Source organism: Amblyomma mixtum, chromosome 10 (assembly GCF_055824585.1).
Source record: "Amblyomma mixtum isolate Tamu chromosome 10, ASM5582458v1, whole genome shotgun sequence".
Taxonomy (NCBI): Eukaryota; Metazoa; Arthropoda; class Arachnida; order Ixodida; family Ixodidae; genus Amblyomma; species Amblyomma mixtum.
Genome location: NC_143021.1, coordinates 156547484 through 156565622, shown reverse-complemented (window position 1 = coordinate 156565622; position 18139 = coordinate 156547484). Strand labels below are relative to the sequence as shown.

Here is an 18139-nt window from a genome sequence, read left to right as displayed (position 1 = left end):
TGATTCACGAGTCCACCGAGATGACAGAGAATTACAGCGCTATTTCCTTCTCTCAAAAAGCGTTGCATTCAAAGGGAAGGCATCGCGCCGAACGGGTGGTGGCGTTCCGGGGACTCCCTGGCAGCGCTACGGAACGCTACGCGTTCCATTCATATAGGGAAAGATTAAGCGTCATTAATTGGCAGTTAATTAATGCACCAACAGAATGGGAAGTGAGCAATCGCGTAGCAGAATTCAGCACTCAGTCTTTCGCCTTTCTCCACTTCAGCCGCTGAAGTGGCAGACAAATATTTCTTATAAGGTTGATCTAAACACGCAAGTCCACTCAAACATTATATGAACAACAAGGAACCACGGATGACATTTCACTCATCAAATTACAGTGCTGAATATGCCAGCGGAGTAGCCGTAAGGCACCATTTCTTTACAAGGTGCATTTAGCGATGCAACACCCGAGCCAGTAAAAAATGTGGCCGGGTGTACCAGGCTTCAGGCAGGGTATTTGAAGCACTTCTTCTATAGCGGTTATAAGAATAAATGCTGCAATTTTCTCCTTTTTGAATTTGTGTGTAAGGTGCACTTAATCTGTTTTATGGATGTAGCATATTCAAAAGCTCCTTGGGAGTCAATGCAGATATGTGGCACAAATGTTCGAAGTCTTCTGTTACAAATAATGTAAAAGGATTGCCATACAGAAATCAGTATTGGCTGTAACAGTATTGCCATACTGAAATCAGTATCAGTACTGGATTCAGAGCAGAGTGCTATAGGGATTATGGGTCCTTGTAACAATGTTTTATGAAGACACTTATAATCTGTCGTGTATTTACTGAAATGGTTGAGCCGGCGTGATAGCTTAGTGGCTATCATGTTTGTCTGGCGACCTGAAAGATGTAGGTTCGATTCCGGCCTAGCCGGTCGCATTTTAATAGAGGCAAAATGCTAAAGGCCTGTGTACTCTGCACATGTGGCCGAAATTATTCCGCAGCCTTTCATGAACTTCAGCGTCTCGTAGCCTGTGTCGCCTTGGGTCTTTGAACCCCATAAAACCAAGCCAAAAAATCAAGATTGCCTTTCTAGAATGGCATAGCCAGGATACGGCTTGCATTGTAAAGCACATGTGTAGAGACGGAATGGATTTTTTTTCAGTTCCTCTTATATTATTTTTTCCTTTGTGCCGTACAGGTTAACATGCCCGCATGGTTGACTGCAGACAGCAGGCCGCAAGATTGCTTCTGAGGAAACTAGCCGGACTGTTACTTTCAATATTTGTTACTGTGGTGCATCTTATGGTGCATGTATTGCATATTCCCGGCCTGGATAGCTTGGAAATAAACTCTATTCGTAAGTATATTGACTATGTCATTTGTGAACTCTGTCTGGCGACCTTTTTTAACGGTTTGTAGGCTGTCTGTCCATAGCCAGTCTATAGATAATGGTCTATTAATAGTTTAGTAGACAGAGGTCTATAGACTGTCTATAGACAAAGGTCTATAGCACTGCCAGGCCACACACCTATGGAATGTCTATAGACAGTGTATAGACATATGTCTACTGGACCAGTAGACTTTTGTCTGTAGACTGTCTATAGACAGCAATCTACAGGAAGTCTATGGTCATATGTCTATAGGTCGTCTATATAGTCCGTCTTTAGACAACTCTATAGACAATGTATGGCCATAAGTCTATAGATCGTCTATAGACTGTCTATAGACCTGTGTTTAGAGAATTCCTATAGACCTATAGAATTTGTCACGAAGTGTCAGTTCCTGCAGCCGCGGCAGCAACGACATAATCGCTTCGTCCAGGCGTAGCAGCAGGTATGGATGGATAGTGCGAAGGATGGAATCAAGACTGAGTGTCTGTTTAGCCACTGCCGTACATGCCATGGAGAAGCACAGCTGCTCTGCTGATGCGAGGATTCTGAGTCGCGTTTCGTACATGTGTCGAAATATGCAGACCTGCGTAGATCAGCTCCCAAAAGTGAGCCGCTCACTGCCACCGTTGTTTTCTTTTCAGCCTGCTGGCCCGGAGGCTTGATGCTTTCTATGCGAGGAGGGCTTTCAAGTGCTGCTGCCGAAATGCCTTCTTCCAGGTTTACGGCATTTGGAAACGGTTTGATTTAAATACACGCTCAAAACCATTCGCAGGGGGCGCTGTCCTACCAAAATGACACAAGCGTATGTTATCCTTCTTGTTTTATATGGCTCAGTAGTTATCTTTTTAAAAAACGAACGTGCTTCTCCAAAGTGGAGGACTAGTGAATACGCAGAGTTTCGCTAATCAATGCTGATGACAATTACTGATGTATTCCTGCCTAGAACGTCAGAGCGTAAAGCAGGGAGGGCTCCGGTAACCAGTTCTTTGTGCGTTGTCTTGATAATTTTTGTGATTTCTTGCACTTAAGCTGTTGTTGCGTTGCGGGCCGGGAAACTGTTGGCCCCGTGAGCGTTCGGGCCTACCGTCGGCGCCGCAGGGAGCCGGCCTCGTCGCGGACGCGGGACTCATTTTCGGCGTTCGAAAGCGCGACCGTCAGCGCCCAAGGACGCTTTCTTCCGAGAATGCGCAGGTTGGTCGCGTGGACAGGGCGTTCGAGGGAGTGGAAGTCAACGCAGGGAGTCCCTCCAGCAGCGGAAGAGAGCAGCTGCTCTGGCAGCCAGTCTGTACCTTCCAAGGTCTTGGGGCCCTCTTTTCTTTTGTGTCAAATTCTCTAAATAAAGACCCAATTCCTAAGCTTCACCGAGTCCACAGACCGTACCTTGCAACACTGTCTAGGAGTTACTGTAGTTATTCGCCTTGTATAAACGTTGTCGAGGTTTCTTGCCTTACCTTCTAGGCCAGCGCGACACATAACAGGGACAGGCCTCGTTTTCAGGCCGTGTACTACGTGGGTGGGAGCTTCATCACTAGAGCCAGTGGCGGTTCAACCTCAGGCTACAGACGTGGTCACGCAGCTCTCCTTAATGCAGGAACTGATGCTTCTGTAAAGAATATTGACGGCTTAAAATGACGAAAGTCGAGTTATTTGCCTTGTAATCGTTTTTCTGGACGAGTTGCTCGTAGCTTATTTTGAATATATATTGTGGCGGCAAAAGCAGCACGCTTTTTGTGCTTATCCCAAGGTGGTTTATTAGTGCCTAATGGTAGGCGTTCGTGACAGAGCTTGCCGCAAGCATTGCTTTGACCACAGAAGCTGCGATACTCATGACTACACTGAGAATGGGCAAAAAAGGCGAGCGAACACTGTTGTGTGTGCAGCAATCATATCGGGTACCAAGATTGTTTTCATGCACATGACACTGAAGTGCGTGATAAGCGTCACCCCACCCTATGTCTTCTTGGCTGCCGGCCTTCCTTACTAGGCCCACTACCAGAGTAGCCCTAAGCATAAATGGGTTTGCTTTTTGAGGAAAGAAAATGGTGCAGTATCTGTCTCACATATCTGGGCGGACAAATGAACCGCGCTGTAAGAGAATTTTTTTCACTCCCACCTTCCACCCTTTTCTTATGGCGCGGTTCAGGTGTCCGCAGAGATATGTGAGACAGATACTGCGCCATTTCCTTTCCTCAAATATTCAAGGGGGCACTTTGTTAGCCTAAAATGCGGTCAGGCAAAAGCCTTAACGCAGTGTTGCTGTTTGTGTCACTGATGTGTGGTTCAGATTTTAAGGTTAAAGCCTTTAATGGCTCATACTATCGTGACCAAGATGTGTTAGCAAATTTGTCCGCGTTTCAGATTGGTCTAAATGGTTGTGACATGAGTGCGCGCGAATTTTGACGGGTGTCCACCGAAATATGTAAGAGAGTTACTGCTCCTTTTCTCAAATACAATTTTCGACTGGTGCCCACCGAGATATCTGAGACAGTTACTGCGTAGTTTCCTTTCCTCAAATACAATTTTCATTTTCTCCATTACGGCCCCTCGTTCTCTTTCTGCTTTCACTCCACTTCCTCCCTTCCTGTACTGTGCAGTTCAGGTGTCCACCGAGATGACAGAGAACTAAAGCGCTAGTTCCTTACCTCAAAAAGCGTTGCGTTCAAAGGGCAACGCGTCGCGCCGAACGGGTGGTGGCGTTTCGGGGACTCCTCTCTTCCAACTCTCTTCTATCTGCACGTGGCAGCGGTGGTGGCTCGGCTTGAGCCAGTTGGAAGGCCCGTGCACTTTCCTTTTCATCCTTCTCTCAGTCGCAACCAACCAACCAACCTGGCAGCGCTACAACACGCTACGCGTTCCACTCCTATAGGCAAAGATGAAGCGTCGTTAATTGGCAGTTAATGCACCAACAGAATGTGAAGTGAACAATCGCGTAGCAGAATTCAGCAGTCTGGCTTTCACCTTTCACCACTTCAGCCGCTAAAGTGGCTGACAAATATTTCGTATAATTTTGATCTCAACACGCAAGTACTCCACTCAAACATTATATGAACAACAAGGAACCACGAATGACATTTCACTCGTAAAATTACAGTGCTTAATATGCCAGCAGTGTAGCCGTAAGGCACCTTTTTTTTTACAAGGTGCATTTAGCGATGCAACACCCGAGCCAGTAAAAAATGTGGCCGGGTGTACCAGGCTTCACGCAAGGTATTTTGAAGCGCTTCTTCTATAGCGGTTATAAGAATAAATGCTGCAGCATTCTCCTTTTTGAATCCGTGTGTAAGGTGCACTTAATCTGTATTTTACGGAGGTAGCATTCTCAACAGCTCCTTGCGAGTCAGTGCAGATATGTGGGACAATTGTTCGAAGTCTTCTGTTACAAATAATGTAAAAGGATTGTCATACAGAAATCAGTATCAGTACTGGATTCAGAGTAGAGTTCTCCAGGGATTATGGGTCTTTGTAACAATGTTTTATGAAGACCCTTGTAATCTGTCGTTTATTTACTGGAATGGTTGAGCCTCCGTGATAGCTCAGTGGCTATCATGTTCGTCTGTTCGTCCTTTCACTTCAGCGTCTCGTAGCCTGCGTCGCCTTGGGTCTTTGAACCTCATAAAACCAAACCAAAAATCAAGATTGCCTTTCTAGAATGACATAGCCAGGATATGCCTTGCATTGTAAAGCACACGTGTTGAGTTGGAATGGGATTTTTTTTTCTGTTCCTCTTATATTATTTTTTCCTTTGTGCCGTACAGGTGAACATGCCCGCATGATTGACTGCAGGCAGCAGGCCGCAAGAATGCTTCTGAGGAAACTAGCCGGACGGTTACTTTCAATATTTATGTTACTGTGGTGCGTCTTATGGTGCATTTATTGCATATTCCCGGCCTGGATAGCTTTGAAATGAACTCGATTCGTAAGTATACTGATTGTGTCATTTGTGAACTCTGTCTGGCGACATTTTTCAACGGTTTGTAGGCTGTCTGTCCATAGCCAGTCTATAGATAATGGTCTATTAATAGTTTAGTAGAGAGGTCTATAGACTGTCTATAGACAAAAGTCTATAGCACTGCGAGGCCACACACCTATGGAATGTCTATAGACAGTGTATAGACATATGCCTACTGGACCAGTAGACTTTTGTCTGTAGACTGTCTATAGACAGCAATCTACAGGAAGTCTATGGCCATAAGTCTATAGGTCGTCTATAGCCCTTCTATAGACAACTCTGAGAGACTTCCTATAGACCTATAGAATTTGAGTAGACAATAGGGGATATTCAAAATTCCGCACGTGCGCTTACCCGCATAACAATATTGCCCCAAACAAGATGGCTGACCATGCGTTTCCAGCTGAAACAATGCAAGAAACACTGGTTTTTTGTTTGATTCTTCTAAAATACGTTTCTTACATTCTATCCACACCTTTAGCGCCTGTTCTGAAGCCCATGCAGTTCCTTTATAGCGAAGTCGGCCATCTTGTTTGGGGCAATATTGCTATGCGGGAAAGCACACTTGCGGAATTTTGAATATCCCCTATTGTCTATAGACTGTCTATAGACAAAAGTCTACTAAAAGTGTATGGCCATAAATCTATCGACTGTCTATAGACCAGTCTATATGATTTGTCTAAAGACAGTCTATACACTTCATAGACTAAAGTCTATAGGCAGTCTAGGGACTGTCTAATGAAATTTTTATAAGGGTGTAGTGATTGCATGGCTCTCATAAATTAAATTAAAGGAATAAAAGAATAAGAATAAGTACAAAATTAAAGAAAGAACGAGAAGAAAAATACAAATAAAAAGAAAAGAAACGTAATAAACAATAAAATTAGGAAATAAACCAATAGAAATGAAAAATAGACGGAAAAAGAAGAATAAACAAAACAAAAAATTAAAAACAAAAGAAACCACAGAAATGAAAAATGATATGAAAAAAAAACAAGTAGTGCGCCAGGAAACGCTTTCGCCTTGCAGCACTTTAGAGAGCAAAGTGCACCTGAATTTTTACCGCGCCCATTTCCGTGTCCTCCTCCGCCTCTGTACAAGCAGTGTGTGGAAGGCCGAACGCCTCCACCGTTATCGCGGTGCTCCCAGTGCATTGTGCGTGAACTGCGACAGTCATGACATCAAACCAAAATACAACTGTAGCTTTTCGCTTGTATATCCAGGCTTAACCAGAGCTAAGCCACTGCCATTTTTTTTTCCTCATGCTACTCGTAAGCATCCAGCGCTAACGCACCTTGTCTAACTCTAAGCATGTCTGCTTAGATTTATCGCTTATTAGCAGCGCCTCGGGGCAAGCATGTGTTTTTAACTTTATTCACGTTCCAATTGTTCCGCACTTTACAGGTTAGGTCAGTTGGCCAAATGTTTGGAACGATGATGCTAGCGGCGGTGCAGATACATTAACAGAGGTTTTAAGGGTCTGACAAGCCAGCCAGGCGCACAAAAACTGTTAAACTCGAAAAGCGGAAGGCGGACACGAGTACCATATGCGAGAGCGTGCTAGAGCCTGTGAGAGGTAGGCTACAAACTTGTACTCGAACCAAAAAAAGTACGCATAAAAAAGACTGCCCTTTTAAAAACAACGAAAATTAGAATGGGCACGTACGTCTACTTACGTGCTTCGAATTCGAAAGCATTGCTTTTAAACATTTATGTTCTTCTAAAATTTTGTTCCCTAATTTATTTTTAATCTTCATTTTCTTCTAATGAGACATCTACTAAACAGTATACAGTCGTTCGGTAACGCATATACTATATTGCTCTTTCTTCGCCAATAAGCGACGCGGTTTTGTGGCCTATGATTTGCGCACTCGCATCGCAATCTGAAAATTTCGGGTTCAATTTCCGGCAACTTGGGAATAAAATAATTCTTTGATGCCATGGTGACGTCATCTGGGATTTTTTGGACCGCTGCTGCTGATTGACGCCGACGCCGCGTTTTGTTGTCGATGAGGCTGGTGAAGCTTTCGCCTAAAGCGCTGCAACGTCATCATCGAATTGCACGTGACCTTCTCGCAAGGATAATGGGCATTCATAAGCGGATAAAATATATCTCGTCTAGTGTATTTTAAATCGATGTTTGGTTTGTTCTTTATGCTTCGCTGCGCAATAAAGTGGTGCCATCTTCAACATCACGTTGTTGTTACAGTCGGGCTAATTGCAAGCTGAATATTATGCGACCAATTTCCCTTTGCATGATAAAGATTCTAAGACTAGCTTGCCAATTCGTTCAACAAAAAAGAATCCTCCTACTTTCTTCCTAACCTGAATTTTAGCTATTTGAGCTTCGCATTTTCGTGTACTCGCCTCAATTTGTAGCCCTGTTACCTGTTCACTTTGTACGCATTGTTCTCGAGTACTGGCACGAGAAAAAAAAAGAACATTTGGAACTTTTAGGCGTCGTCTCTGTCCTTCTTTTTAGAGACAAAGCTTCTCCAGTCTTCATGGCTGACCTTTAAACATTAGGACACCATTACTTTTTATGATGAGGAGGTAGGCTCCACTGCTATCTGTGTTCGTATCGATATCTGGAAAGAAGTGTGTAGTTTAGCTCGTTTCTTTTTCGTGTTTGCTTATGTCATCCCCTTGGCCTCTTGTCTAGACCTTGTATAACCCTTGCACGGTTTCCGCGGGAGTCGAGGCTGTGTTCGGCGATTACTAAAAAGCAATTTGAAAGTTATCGGCTTTATGTTGCTGTGCATCCTTCTCCTTTTGCTGCGCAGGGTGACAAAAACAGCTTTCTCTTTACTTTCATTCCTGTTTCGCTATTCGAAGCAATATTGCATCCCACCCTAAATTAAGCCCTAAATAAGCAGTTGATAGCCATTTTCTGCAGTGCCAGCCTTCGTCGTTGCCGCGTCCTCTCAATCTATTGAAACATAACGAATCGCTGCATCATTTATCACGCAGAACACTTGCTAGAAACCGATGCCCTTCAGAATCATGAGAGGGTACGAAGCTTCAAAGAACGAAATGGCGAAGCATGCTAGGAATGCCACTCACCCTTCACCGGTGCAATGGATGTAGAAAAAACGCCCAACCAGAGCTGTCTCACGAGAAAAGAATGAGGTCAGTTACTGCTCGTTTTATTTTAGCACGCCCCTCTGCTGCGAGCGAAAATGATAAGAATTGGATGTGAATCCTCTTTTGTGATAGACAGTGATGATGAATTCCTGTCGTTCATTATGCTGGACTGGCGAAAACATTCCTCGAAGTTTCTAGCCTTGAAAATGCATCATTTCTAACGAGACAACGTTATAGGCCTCGTTACGCAGAAGATCCGGTGTTGGCGTTGTGAGCGCTAAATACCTTGCCTCAGGCACCACATTTACCCCCGGAGAACCATCCTAGTTTACTTGGCCTTGGTGTGGTCCCATCCTACACACCGGAGTGTGATGCAACTAACCACCCGGACAGGTGGCAGCTATATTAACGGTTGTTTGCGAGAGGTTGCTCGGGAAGAGCAACTTGGGTCGCACAAGACCCGCAAGTGGCAGCACCTGCCATGGCAGGGCAATGGCGGATCCCTTAACCGCTGCAAGGAGCCTTATAAGAATTCCTGGTGACATATGAACATAAAGTTAAAATGACCAATTTCTGCATATATGAGCATTAACTGACTATCGCTATCGTACCATATCATGAAGGCGGAGTGAAGTGTCCGTTTCCATTTCTTTTTTATCTTTCCCGCCGTAACACGTGTTTTAGAATGACGCGCAACTGACGAGCGTACCTGATTTGAGCCAACGTATTGCTCCTCGCTGCTCTCACATGTTTCAGCAAGAATACGACTTCAGTATAGAGCGAAAGGCTGGCTAAAAACAAAACTTTATTTGACAAACATCATCGTAATGGCTGCAAAAATAAAAGTGGCTAATGGAGCAAGTAGAGTTCTAATGCTTGCTCCGAGATGCAGGAGCTCGTCAGTTCGGTCCTTGGCGAAGGCCAGTCGTTATCAGCGTCCAACACCGCTGCTGTACTTGTACCTAGGGACGTTCGCGCCACTGGTGCCAGTCCAGTTTTTGCCGCGATGAGAGATTGTAGCCGCACTCATTGCAGGTCAACGCGCCAGCCGCTGCAGTTGGAAGGAGAAAGAAACAAAGTTATCCTCATTGCAGAATATCTTGAAGAAGTTGTATTACTTTCACTTTAACATTTTAACTGTTCCTTCGTTCGGTGGAAGCATGGGAAAGAGCCGCTGCATTCCCTCGAAAAGGGGTCTGTTTATAAGAAATTACGAGGAAGGAAAGAGGCTTTAATGGATAATGGAGAGGTCTGCCTGGTTATAGGCCTGGCATGCTACTCCAGGAAGAAGTTACGAGGTAGTTGATTATAGGAAATACCACATGATATTACCGCTTGCGCACCATTATTGCACCGCTTTTGCACCGTAGGAACGAGCTGATCATTTAGCCCGGTCCGCTGCCGCTTGAAAGGCGGCAGAACAGCGGCGCAGGAGCTGGCTGTGCGATTTTCACCTGCGGTATGCTTTGTTTGCGGCGCATCATGATAGCGATACACAAGCGCAGCATGTACCGCTTGCGCTGGGGTAAATCGCACAGCCGGCGCCAGCGTTGCAGCCCTGGCATCTTTCCAGCGGCAGCACGCACGGCGGTATGACCAGTTCGGTTGTAGGCGGAACGTGTGAGAGCACTGCAATCGCGGCGAGCAAGCGGTATGTCAAGTGGTATTTATTTCTATATCGCGGGCATCTGCAACGAGAGAAAAAAAGCTAGTCTGTAATAGACGTAAAGTTCAAAACTGCTCAGTCGGATGTTTTGCGGACCGTTCTGCAACTTTCTCATAAGAATTTGTCGCCGACCTTCATTGCTTGCGAAGTTGGTTAATTATTCTTCATTAACTGTGCAATTAAACAGTGTAGGAAAGTAGTGAGGCTTGTTCCATACACCAAGCAGCAGCATGCATTTTATCTCGTCGTGTTACAGAGTCGCGGCATCTTTTTAAACCGGGGCTTAAGTTAGCTGGGACACCATATACAACACCAGGTCCTGACTTTAGCTCGGCGATTCGCGACGACGGATGACAACCTTAAAAGTCTAAACATTTTTTTGCGCTATTCTTGCCTCAAAAATTTTGGCGATAAATTCCAGTGGCAGCAACTTTAGCTTAATTCGCTTGCACGTGCTATTCCGATATTGACTTTGTTCGAAGAGTTCATTCTGAAGCTTTGAATAACATAAAATATTTATCGAAAAAGGGACGAAATCTCGCGCTTGCGGTGAACGAGTACTAATCGGGGAGCTGTAAAGTTTTTTTAGGTAATGCCATTTCTGAATTTTCTACAGGTACAGGCAAACTGTCAGAGCCTAAAAAAATACCTTAGGCCACTCAGTGATGGAAATTGAGTGTTGTTTTAGGGTGACTGCCGAAAGCCCATGCTCCTGCCGCGAATGAGCAGTTAAAGGGGAATTCAAGGTTTCCGCCCGTGCAAAACATGCGCACTTCGTAGAAAGTTTATAAAAGCAGAAAGACCATCTAATGCAGACCGCAATGTTATACCTATTAGGAATTTCATCCCGCTGCTCCGAAGAGCTGCAATTATGTTCAAAAGTCTGTCTGGAATATTTTCCACTTCGTAAAGAATTCCCAGAATAGGCTCTAAGAGACCAAGGTGTACTTACCTGCTTCTGCCAAAGCACCCGCATAAATTGCACGACGAGAACCCGTCGCAGAATGTCTGGGCCCTTTTAACCGCAGCTCGAGCTGCGGTTACGCCAAGCGGTCGCAGTCGCGCTCCAGGTCATCAATGAAGCTGAAGACCTCGTCGATGTTGGCATCTACGCTGTCGATCTGTCGAGGACCGTAACCCAGCACTGCACGCAGAGTGGCTAGCACTCGCTGTTGATTGTTGAATCCCATGTAGTGGACTGCCAAGAAGCGCCACCCCTGTCGCAGGACAACGTAAACAGCGCTCTGGTCATGGGACAGGTGATCCTGCTGGTCGGTGAGGAAGCATGCAGTCAGGGCTCTTCCGTACACTCTGCATGCGGGTATTGCTTGTCGGTCACCAGGCAGATGGGCAGCTGCCATAAGTTCTATCAACTCGACACACTCCTCCCAGTCCAGCGAAACAATGAGGGAGTAGATTCGCCATCCCTCCAGGCGCTGCAGCGGCAGCAGCCAGCAGCGCAGGGAGGCTATGCGCCAGAGGCAAACTTCGTCACTCAGAGCCTGTTGCACAGCATGAGAGATGGCACTGCGGATGTCGCGAAGTGTCAGTTGCTGCAGCCGCGGTAGCCACGACATATTCGCTTCGTCCAGGCGTAGCAGCAGGTGTGGATCGATAGCGCGAAGGATAGAATCAAGAATGAGTGTCTGTGCAGCCACTGCCGTAGATGCCATGGAGAAGCACAGCTGCGCTGCTGATGCAAGGATTCTGAGCCGCGTTTCGTCGATGTGTCGAAATAGGCACACCTGCGTAGATCAGCTCCCAAAAGTGAGCCGCTCACTGCCGCCGTTGTTTTCGTTTCAGGCTGCTGGCCCGGAGGCTTGAAGCTTTCTATGCGAGGAGGGCTTTCAAGCGCTGCTGCCGAAACGCCTTCTTCTAGGGCTACGGCATTTGGAAATGGTGTGATTTAAATCCACGCTCAAAACCCTTCGCTGGGGGCGCTGTCCAAACAAAATGACGCAAGCGTCTGTTATCCTTTTTTTGTATGGCTCACTAGTTATCTTTTTAAAAAACGAACGTGCTTATCGCAAGTGGAGCACAAGTGAAAACGCAGAAATTCGCTAATCAATCCTGATGTCGATGATTGATGTATTCCTGCCTAGAACGTCAGAGCGTAAAGCAGGGTTCCGCGAACTAGTTCCTGGTGCGTTGTCTTGATAACTTTTCGTGTTTTCTTGAACTTGCGCTGTAACGTTGCGGGCCCTGAAACTCTTTGTACCGTGAGCGTCCCGGCCTACCGTGGGCGCCCCAGGGAACCGGCCTCGTCGCGGATGCGGGGCTTACGTTCGGCGTTCGAAAACGCTACCGTCAGCGCCCAAGGACGCTTCCTTCCGAGAATGGGCAGGTTGGTCGCGTGGACAGGGCGTTCGAGGGAGCGGCAGTAAACGCAGTGAGTCCCTCCAGCAGCGGAAGAGAGCATCTGCTCGGGCAGCCAGTCTGTGGCTTCCAAGGGCTTGGGGCCCTCTTTTCTTTTGTGCCAAACTCTCTGAATAAAGACCCAATTCCTAAGCTTCACCGAGTACACAGCCCGTACTTCGCAACACTGTCTAGGAGTTACACTTATTCGCCTTGTATAAACGTTGTCGAGGTGACTTGCCTTACCTTTTTGGCCAGCGCGAGACAACAGGAACAGGTCTCGTTTTCACGACGTGTAATACGTGGGCGCGAGCATCATCACTAGAGCCAGTGGCGGTGGAGTCAACTTCAGGCTACAGCTGTGGTCACGCAGCTCTGCTTAATGCAGGAACTGATGGTTCTGTAAAGAATTTTTACGGCTTAAAAGAACGGAGGTCGAGTTATTATGCGAAGATAATAACGTAGGTTTCGGGCCTTCGCGCGACGCCCGGCGGTGGCCACCATTGACCTTCAAGTGACCTTCAAGTAGGTCACGTGACATGACGTCACGTGATGACGTCACACCGGCTGCAGATGGGGCCTCATATCGCGCCTGTGGGTCGCCTCCCGGTGGTGGCCACCATTGAACTTGAAGTGAGATCACATGATGTGACGTCACGTGATGACGTCACACCGGCTGCAGATGGGGCCTCTTATCGCGCCGTCGGACGTCGCCCGGCGGAGGCCTCCACGCTTCGGTTCGCGCTGTCGCGCGCGACGCGTCGGCGGCGCCACCATCGCTGCATCACGTGATATGTGACGTCACGCCAGGGACGAGGCGGCGCGCGCCCGCCGTCGCGTCAGTCTCTGTGCCCGCAACCGCGCCAGCGTATTTGCGCCGGGCGTGTATGCGGTCGAGATGCCTCCAAACGCTAAGGACATGCTTCGCATCCACTGGGCTCAACCTTGATAAGCCTCAAAATTTTATTGCTTTGTAATTGTTTCTCTGGACGAGTTGCTGGTAGCTTATTTTGAACATATATTGCGGCGGTAACAGCAGCACGCTTTTTATGCTGATCCCTAGGCGGTTTATTAGTGCATAATGGTAGGTGTGCGGGACAGAGCTTGCCGGAAGGATTGCTTTGAACACACAAGCTGCTATAATAACTATTTACAAAGACATTGGAAAAAATGGCCAGCGCACTGTATTGTGTGGTGCAGCAATCATATCGGGGACCAAGATTGTTTTTGTGCACTTGGCGGTGAAGTGCGTAATGAGCATCAGCCTATGTATTGTAATAAGGGAGTAATTACTCATTGACATCCACCCAAGCGCTGCCAAATGGCTACAAAGGAAAGCTATACAGCTTTCTCAGAAACTTCGTAGTTAAAGAAAAATTTGTCCTGGTCCGGGGATCGAACCCGGGACCACCGCTTCACCGGAGCAGTCGCTCTACCAATTGAGCTAACCGGGACCGCAAGCTTATGGTAGTGCGAGAGCGAATTGATCAATAACTCGAAGTGGGAACAGTGTTGAACAAATGTTTAGGGGAATCCCCCAAGGTGGAGTAGATTTGTAGATTTGTAGAGTAATTACTCCCTTATTACAAATCTACTCCACCTTGGGGGATTCCCTTAAACATTTGGTCAACACTGTTCCCACTTCGAGTTATTGATCAATTCGCTCTCGCCCTACTATAAGCTTGCCGTCCCGGTCAGCTCAATTGGTAGAGCAACTGCTCCGGTGAAGCGATGGTCCCGGGTTCGATCCCCGGACCAGGACGAAGTTTTCTTTAACTACGAAGTTTCTGAGAAAGCTGTATAGCTTTCCTTTGTAGCCGTATGGCTGCGCTTGGGTGGATGTCAATGAGTAATTACTCCCTTACAAATCTAGTCCACCTTGGGGGATTCCCCTAAACATTTGGTCACCCTATGTAATCTTGCCTGCCGCCCTTCCTTACTCGGTCGACTAGCAGAGTAGCCCTAAGCATACACTCTACCGGATGGGCCGGTATCTTATTCCTGCCTGCGCTCGCGGCGTGCGAGTCGACCGCAGAGAGTGAAGCGAAAAGCTTCACTAGGCTCAACCACACCGCGCTTCGCGTGAACCGGTCAGATTTGCCCCTTCTGCGCATGCGCGAAACCGAGCGACGTCACGCGCAGCGCAGGTGGCCACCGACTCTGTAATAAAAAAAAAAAACAAGCACAGAAAGGAGGATAAAAAACGACATGAAAAGAATAAAATATCAGAAATAAAATAGAAATAGAAGAGAAACAGTGCGCCAGGAGAAAAAAAAAGAAGACGGATGAGAGAAAAGAAGAAACAAACCTTGTCAGATCAGTTAGCGCGGCTAGTCAGCGCTCGTCGTGTTTTCTTCCATCGTGCTTGTCGCTGTTTAACAGTGTCTATTGTGCCCGGCTGCCGACACCAAGGTCGCGGGAAGAAATACCGGCTGCAGTGTCCCCATTTCGATGGGGACGAATTGCAAAACCGCTTGCATGCTGTGCGACGTGGATGCATGTTAAAAAAAATATCTGCCTCTCCCGTAACCGAGAGTAGAGTAAGCATGAAATGTTTACGGGCATAACACATTAGTGGTAGATGGTACTAGTCAAAATCTTGAAATGGGTCTAGTGTTGAACACACCACCCCAAACCACACATGCTGTGCACTACTCCATGTGGACGCAATCGTTTCCTGTGAGTGTCTGGGGAATCTGGTTGGTTGGTTGGTTTATGGGGCTTAACGTCCCAAAGCGACTAAGGCCATGAGAGACGCTGTAGTGGAGGGCTCCGGAAATTTCGACCACCTGGGGTTCTTGCACTGACATGCACTGACGTGCACTGCACTCGCACAGTACACGGGCCTCTAGAATTTCGCCTCCAAATAAATTCAGCCGCCGCGGCCGGGATCGAACCCGCGTCTTTCGGGTCAGCAGCCGAGCTCCGTAACCACTGAGCCACCGCGGCGGCTTGTCTGGGGAATCTCTTCCGCCCTGCCTCGTCAGCTGTATCCGGTTTCTGCTTTCCTTTTATCTTTGTAATCGTTGCTTTCATCCTCGGTTATTTTTACCACTTTGCCTATGTGACACTAGTGACGTCAGCACTGGAATACGTGGCACATAATTCATGACCAAGTAATCACAAATTACTAATTAGTGACTAATTACTGATTAATGGCGGAAAAATTCAGGGGGCACTTTGACTGTCTAAAGTGCATAGAGGCGAAAGCGTTTTCCGCACCACTTTCAGTGCTTCTGTGGCACTCGTGGCGTCACATGTAATTGAGTACTAATTACTAAGTGATGACAAATCACTAATTAATGGTTAATTACTGATTAATGCCTGAATACTAATTAACTGCTAATTAAGCTTAAGCTTCGCCTCTAGGAGTGGAACGCGACAGCGTGTTGTAGCGCTGCCAGGGAGTCCACGGAACGCCACCACCCGTTCGGCGCGATACCTTGCCGTTTCAACGCGACGGTTTTTGAGGAAAGGAAATGGCGCAGTAAATCTCTGTCATCTCGGTAGACACCTGAACCGCACCGTAGAGGAACGGAGGAAGTGGGAGTGAAAGAAGAAAGACGAAGATGGCCCATAGTGAAGAAAATGAAAATTGTATTTGAGGAAAGAAAATTACGCAGTAACTGTCTCACATATCTCGGTGGACACCCGTCAAATTTCAGGGGGGGGGGGGGGTGCAGTTTTTTTACCTAAAGTGTGGTCACTGATGTGTTGTTAAGATGTTAAGCTTCGCCTCTAAGAGTGGAACGCGAGAGCGTCTTGCAACGCTGCCAGGGAGTCCATAGACCGCCATTGCCCATTCAGTTCTACGCCTCGCTCGTCGGTAAATCGGTTTTTGAGAGAAGGAAATGTATTTCTCTCTATCTCGGTGGACACCTAAACCTCGCCGGAAGGGAAGGGAGGAGGATGGCAGTGAGCGAAGACACCGTATTCACTAGACGTGCCTTTGTTCATTCCAAACCATCGAGCTGGCATGGCGGAGTGGATAGCATGCTCGTCTCGCACTCCGAAGACCGGGGTTCGATTCCCGAGCTCGACCAATTTCTTACTAGGTTTTATTTATTTATATGGCCTGACTAGGGAAGTTAATTAGGCTAATTGGGTAATTAAGCAATTAACTAAGCTCAGTCCCACTTACTTGGAGCATCAATATATGGTCCCTTCAATTGGTTGCATGGTTACTATTGATTGTAAAACATTTTATTCGCCGGGAAGAGCTTGGCAAGAGGTCGCGTTAAGTGGTCGAGAGTACATAGCCCTCGACGACTTTGTCAGCCCACTCCACCGCCAAAACTTGCGTTCTGGGGTCAGAGCTAGCCAGCACGGTCTCCCACCGCTCGAGAGAAGGAGCTGTAACTAGATCACCCGGAGGTGGCTCTATTTTGCAGTCCCACAGGATGTGATCGTAGGTAGCACGGTGGCCACAGTGTTTGCAGTTTGGGTTGTAAAGATCTGGATAAATGTGCGCGAGGAGTGATGGGGTGCGTATCGATCTCGTCTGTAGACGACGCCACGTAACCTCTTGTTCTTTAGTAAGTCTTTTGTCTGGAGGGGGGAAAATTCTCCTCTCTAGTTTAAAATGATTGGTGAGATCATGATATGTGATCATGGAGTCCTGCATGGTTACTAGCCAAAGTACAATTGGCCCCGTTTGAAATTGGCGCACTGTGACGTCACGACCGTTTCGACCAACTGAAAAGCGTGACATTCTCTGTCGACAACTGCTGCTTGCAACGATGAGACATTAAAAGCTTTCGCCTTAATATTAATTAACTGCTAATTAATGACGCTTAAGCTTCGCCTTTAGGAGTGGAACATGACAGCGCGCTGTAGCGCTGCCAGGCAGTCCATGGAACGCCACCACGCGTTCGGCGCGATGCCTTGCCCTTTGAACGCGACGCTTTTTGAGGAAAAGAAATTGTGTAAAAAATTCAGGGGGGGGGGGCGGCACTTTGTTGACCTCAAGTGCGGTAAGGTGCAAGCCTTAAGCGGGGTGGTAGTGAAAATGTTTTAATGAAATAGTTTAGGAGGTTGAAGCGGCGGTTGGAGCTCTCAGTCCGGAACCCCATTGGCGTAGGCTGCTGTCCGGGCTCTTTCGATGAGTTTCTTTTCACTCTTTTCGTCCTAGCTGGTCTGAGCTGCCTCCCACCCCTCCTGCGTTGGCTGGTTATTAACAGTGATCGCGTGATTTCGTTGGCAGGCCCATACCATATGGTACAGGTCCGCCTTCTCCCCGCAAAATTTGCATTGTGAGTCAAATGACTACGGGTCTATGGCATGTAGTCTTCGTGGGTTGTTGTAAGTGTTGGTCTGTACCTTTCGGAGGTGTTGTTCCTCCCCTTTATCTAGTGTCTTAGCCGGCGAAGGGTAGACCCGACGGGATATTCTTAAGTACTGAAGTATGTCATTGTAAATTAGTAGTGGGGTAGGAGGTTCGACGGCATCCGCACTGGGTGGCCGGGGGAGTAATGCTCGGGCTCAGGCATGTGCGCTCTCGTTCCCTGGGATGCCCTGGTGACCTGGGGCTCATATTAAGTGTTTGTGTGTGGATTGGTAGAGCCACGGGTGTAGCTATCTTGCAGGATTTTAGCTGCTAGCGGTGCGAACCTGCCCCTGAGGTAATTGCGATACGCTGTCTGTGGATCTGTGAGAATGTATTCTGAGCTAGTGTGTGCTGCAGCTAGAGAAATCGCTACTTCTTCCG

The 18139-nt window shown here is 47.2% G+C and overlaps 1 protein-coding gene across 2 annotated transcripts; it reads right to left on the bottom strand.

Annotated features, from left to right (window-relative positions):
• Positions 1-9305: 9305 nt before the first annotated feature.
• On the bottom strand, positions 9306-13085 carry LOC149327449 (uncharacterized). 2 transcript variants are annotated; one of them, XM_089562614.1, is made up of 3 exons: positions 12679-13085; positions 11030-11822; positions 9306-9462 (listed from the first exon to the last, which is right to left on the bottom strand). In XM_089562614.1, exon 2 carries the CDS (start codon positions 11748-11750, stop codon positions 11118-11120), a length of 633 nt encoding a protein of 210 aa, XP_089418740.1. In that variant the 5' UTR covers positions 11751-11822; positions 12679-13085; the 3' UTR covers positions 9306-9462; positions 11030-11117. The 2 variants fall into 2 exon arrangements, with proteins under 2 accessions (XP_089418740.1, XP_089418739.1); XM_089562613.1 differs by having other exon boundaries at positions 11030-13085.
• Positions 13086-18139: the final 5054 nt, after the last annotated feature.

What these genes read in the sequence shown, in the direction of transcription:
- LOC149327449 (XM_089562613.1), bottom strand. Translation starts at nt 11,750, where the DNA reads ATGGCATCTACGGCAGTGGCTGCACAGACACTCATTCTTGATTCTATC.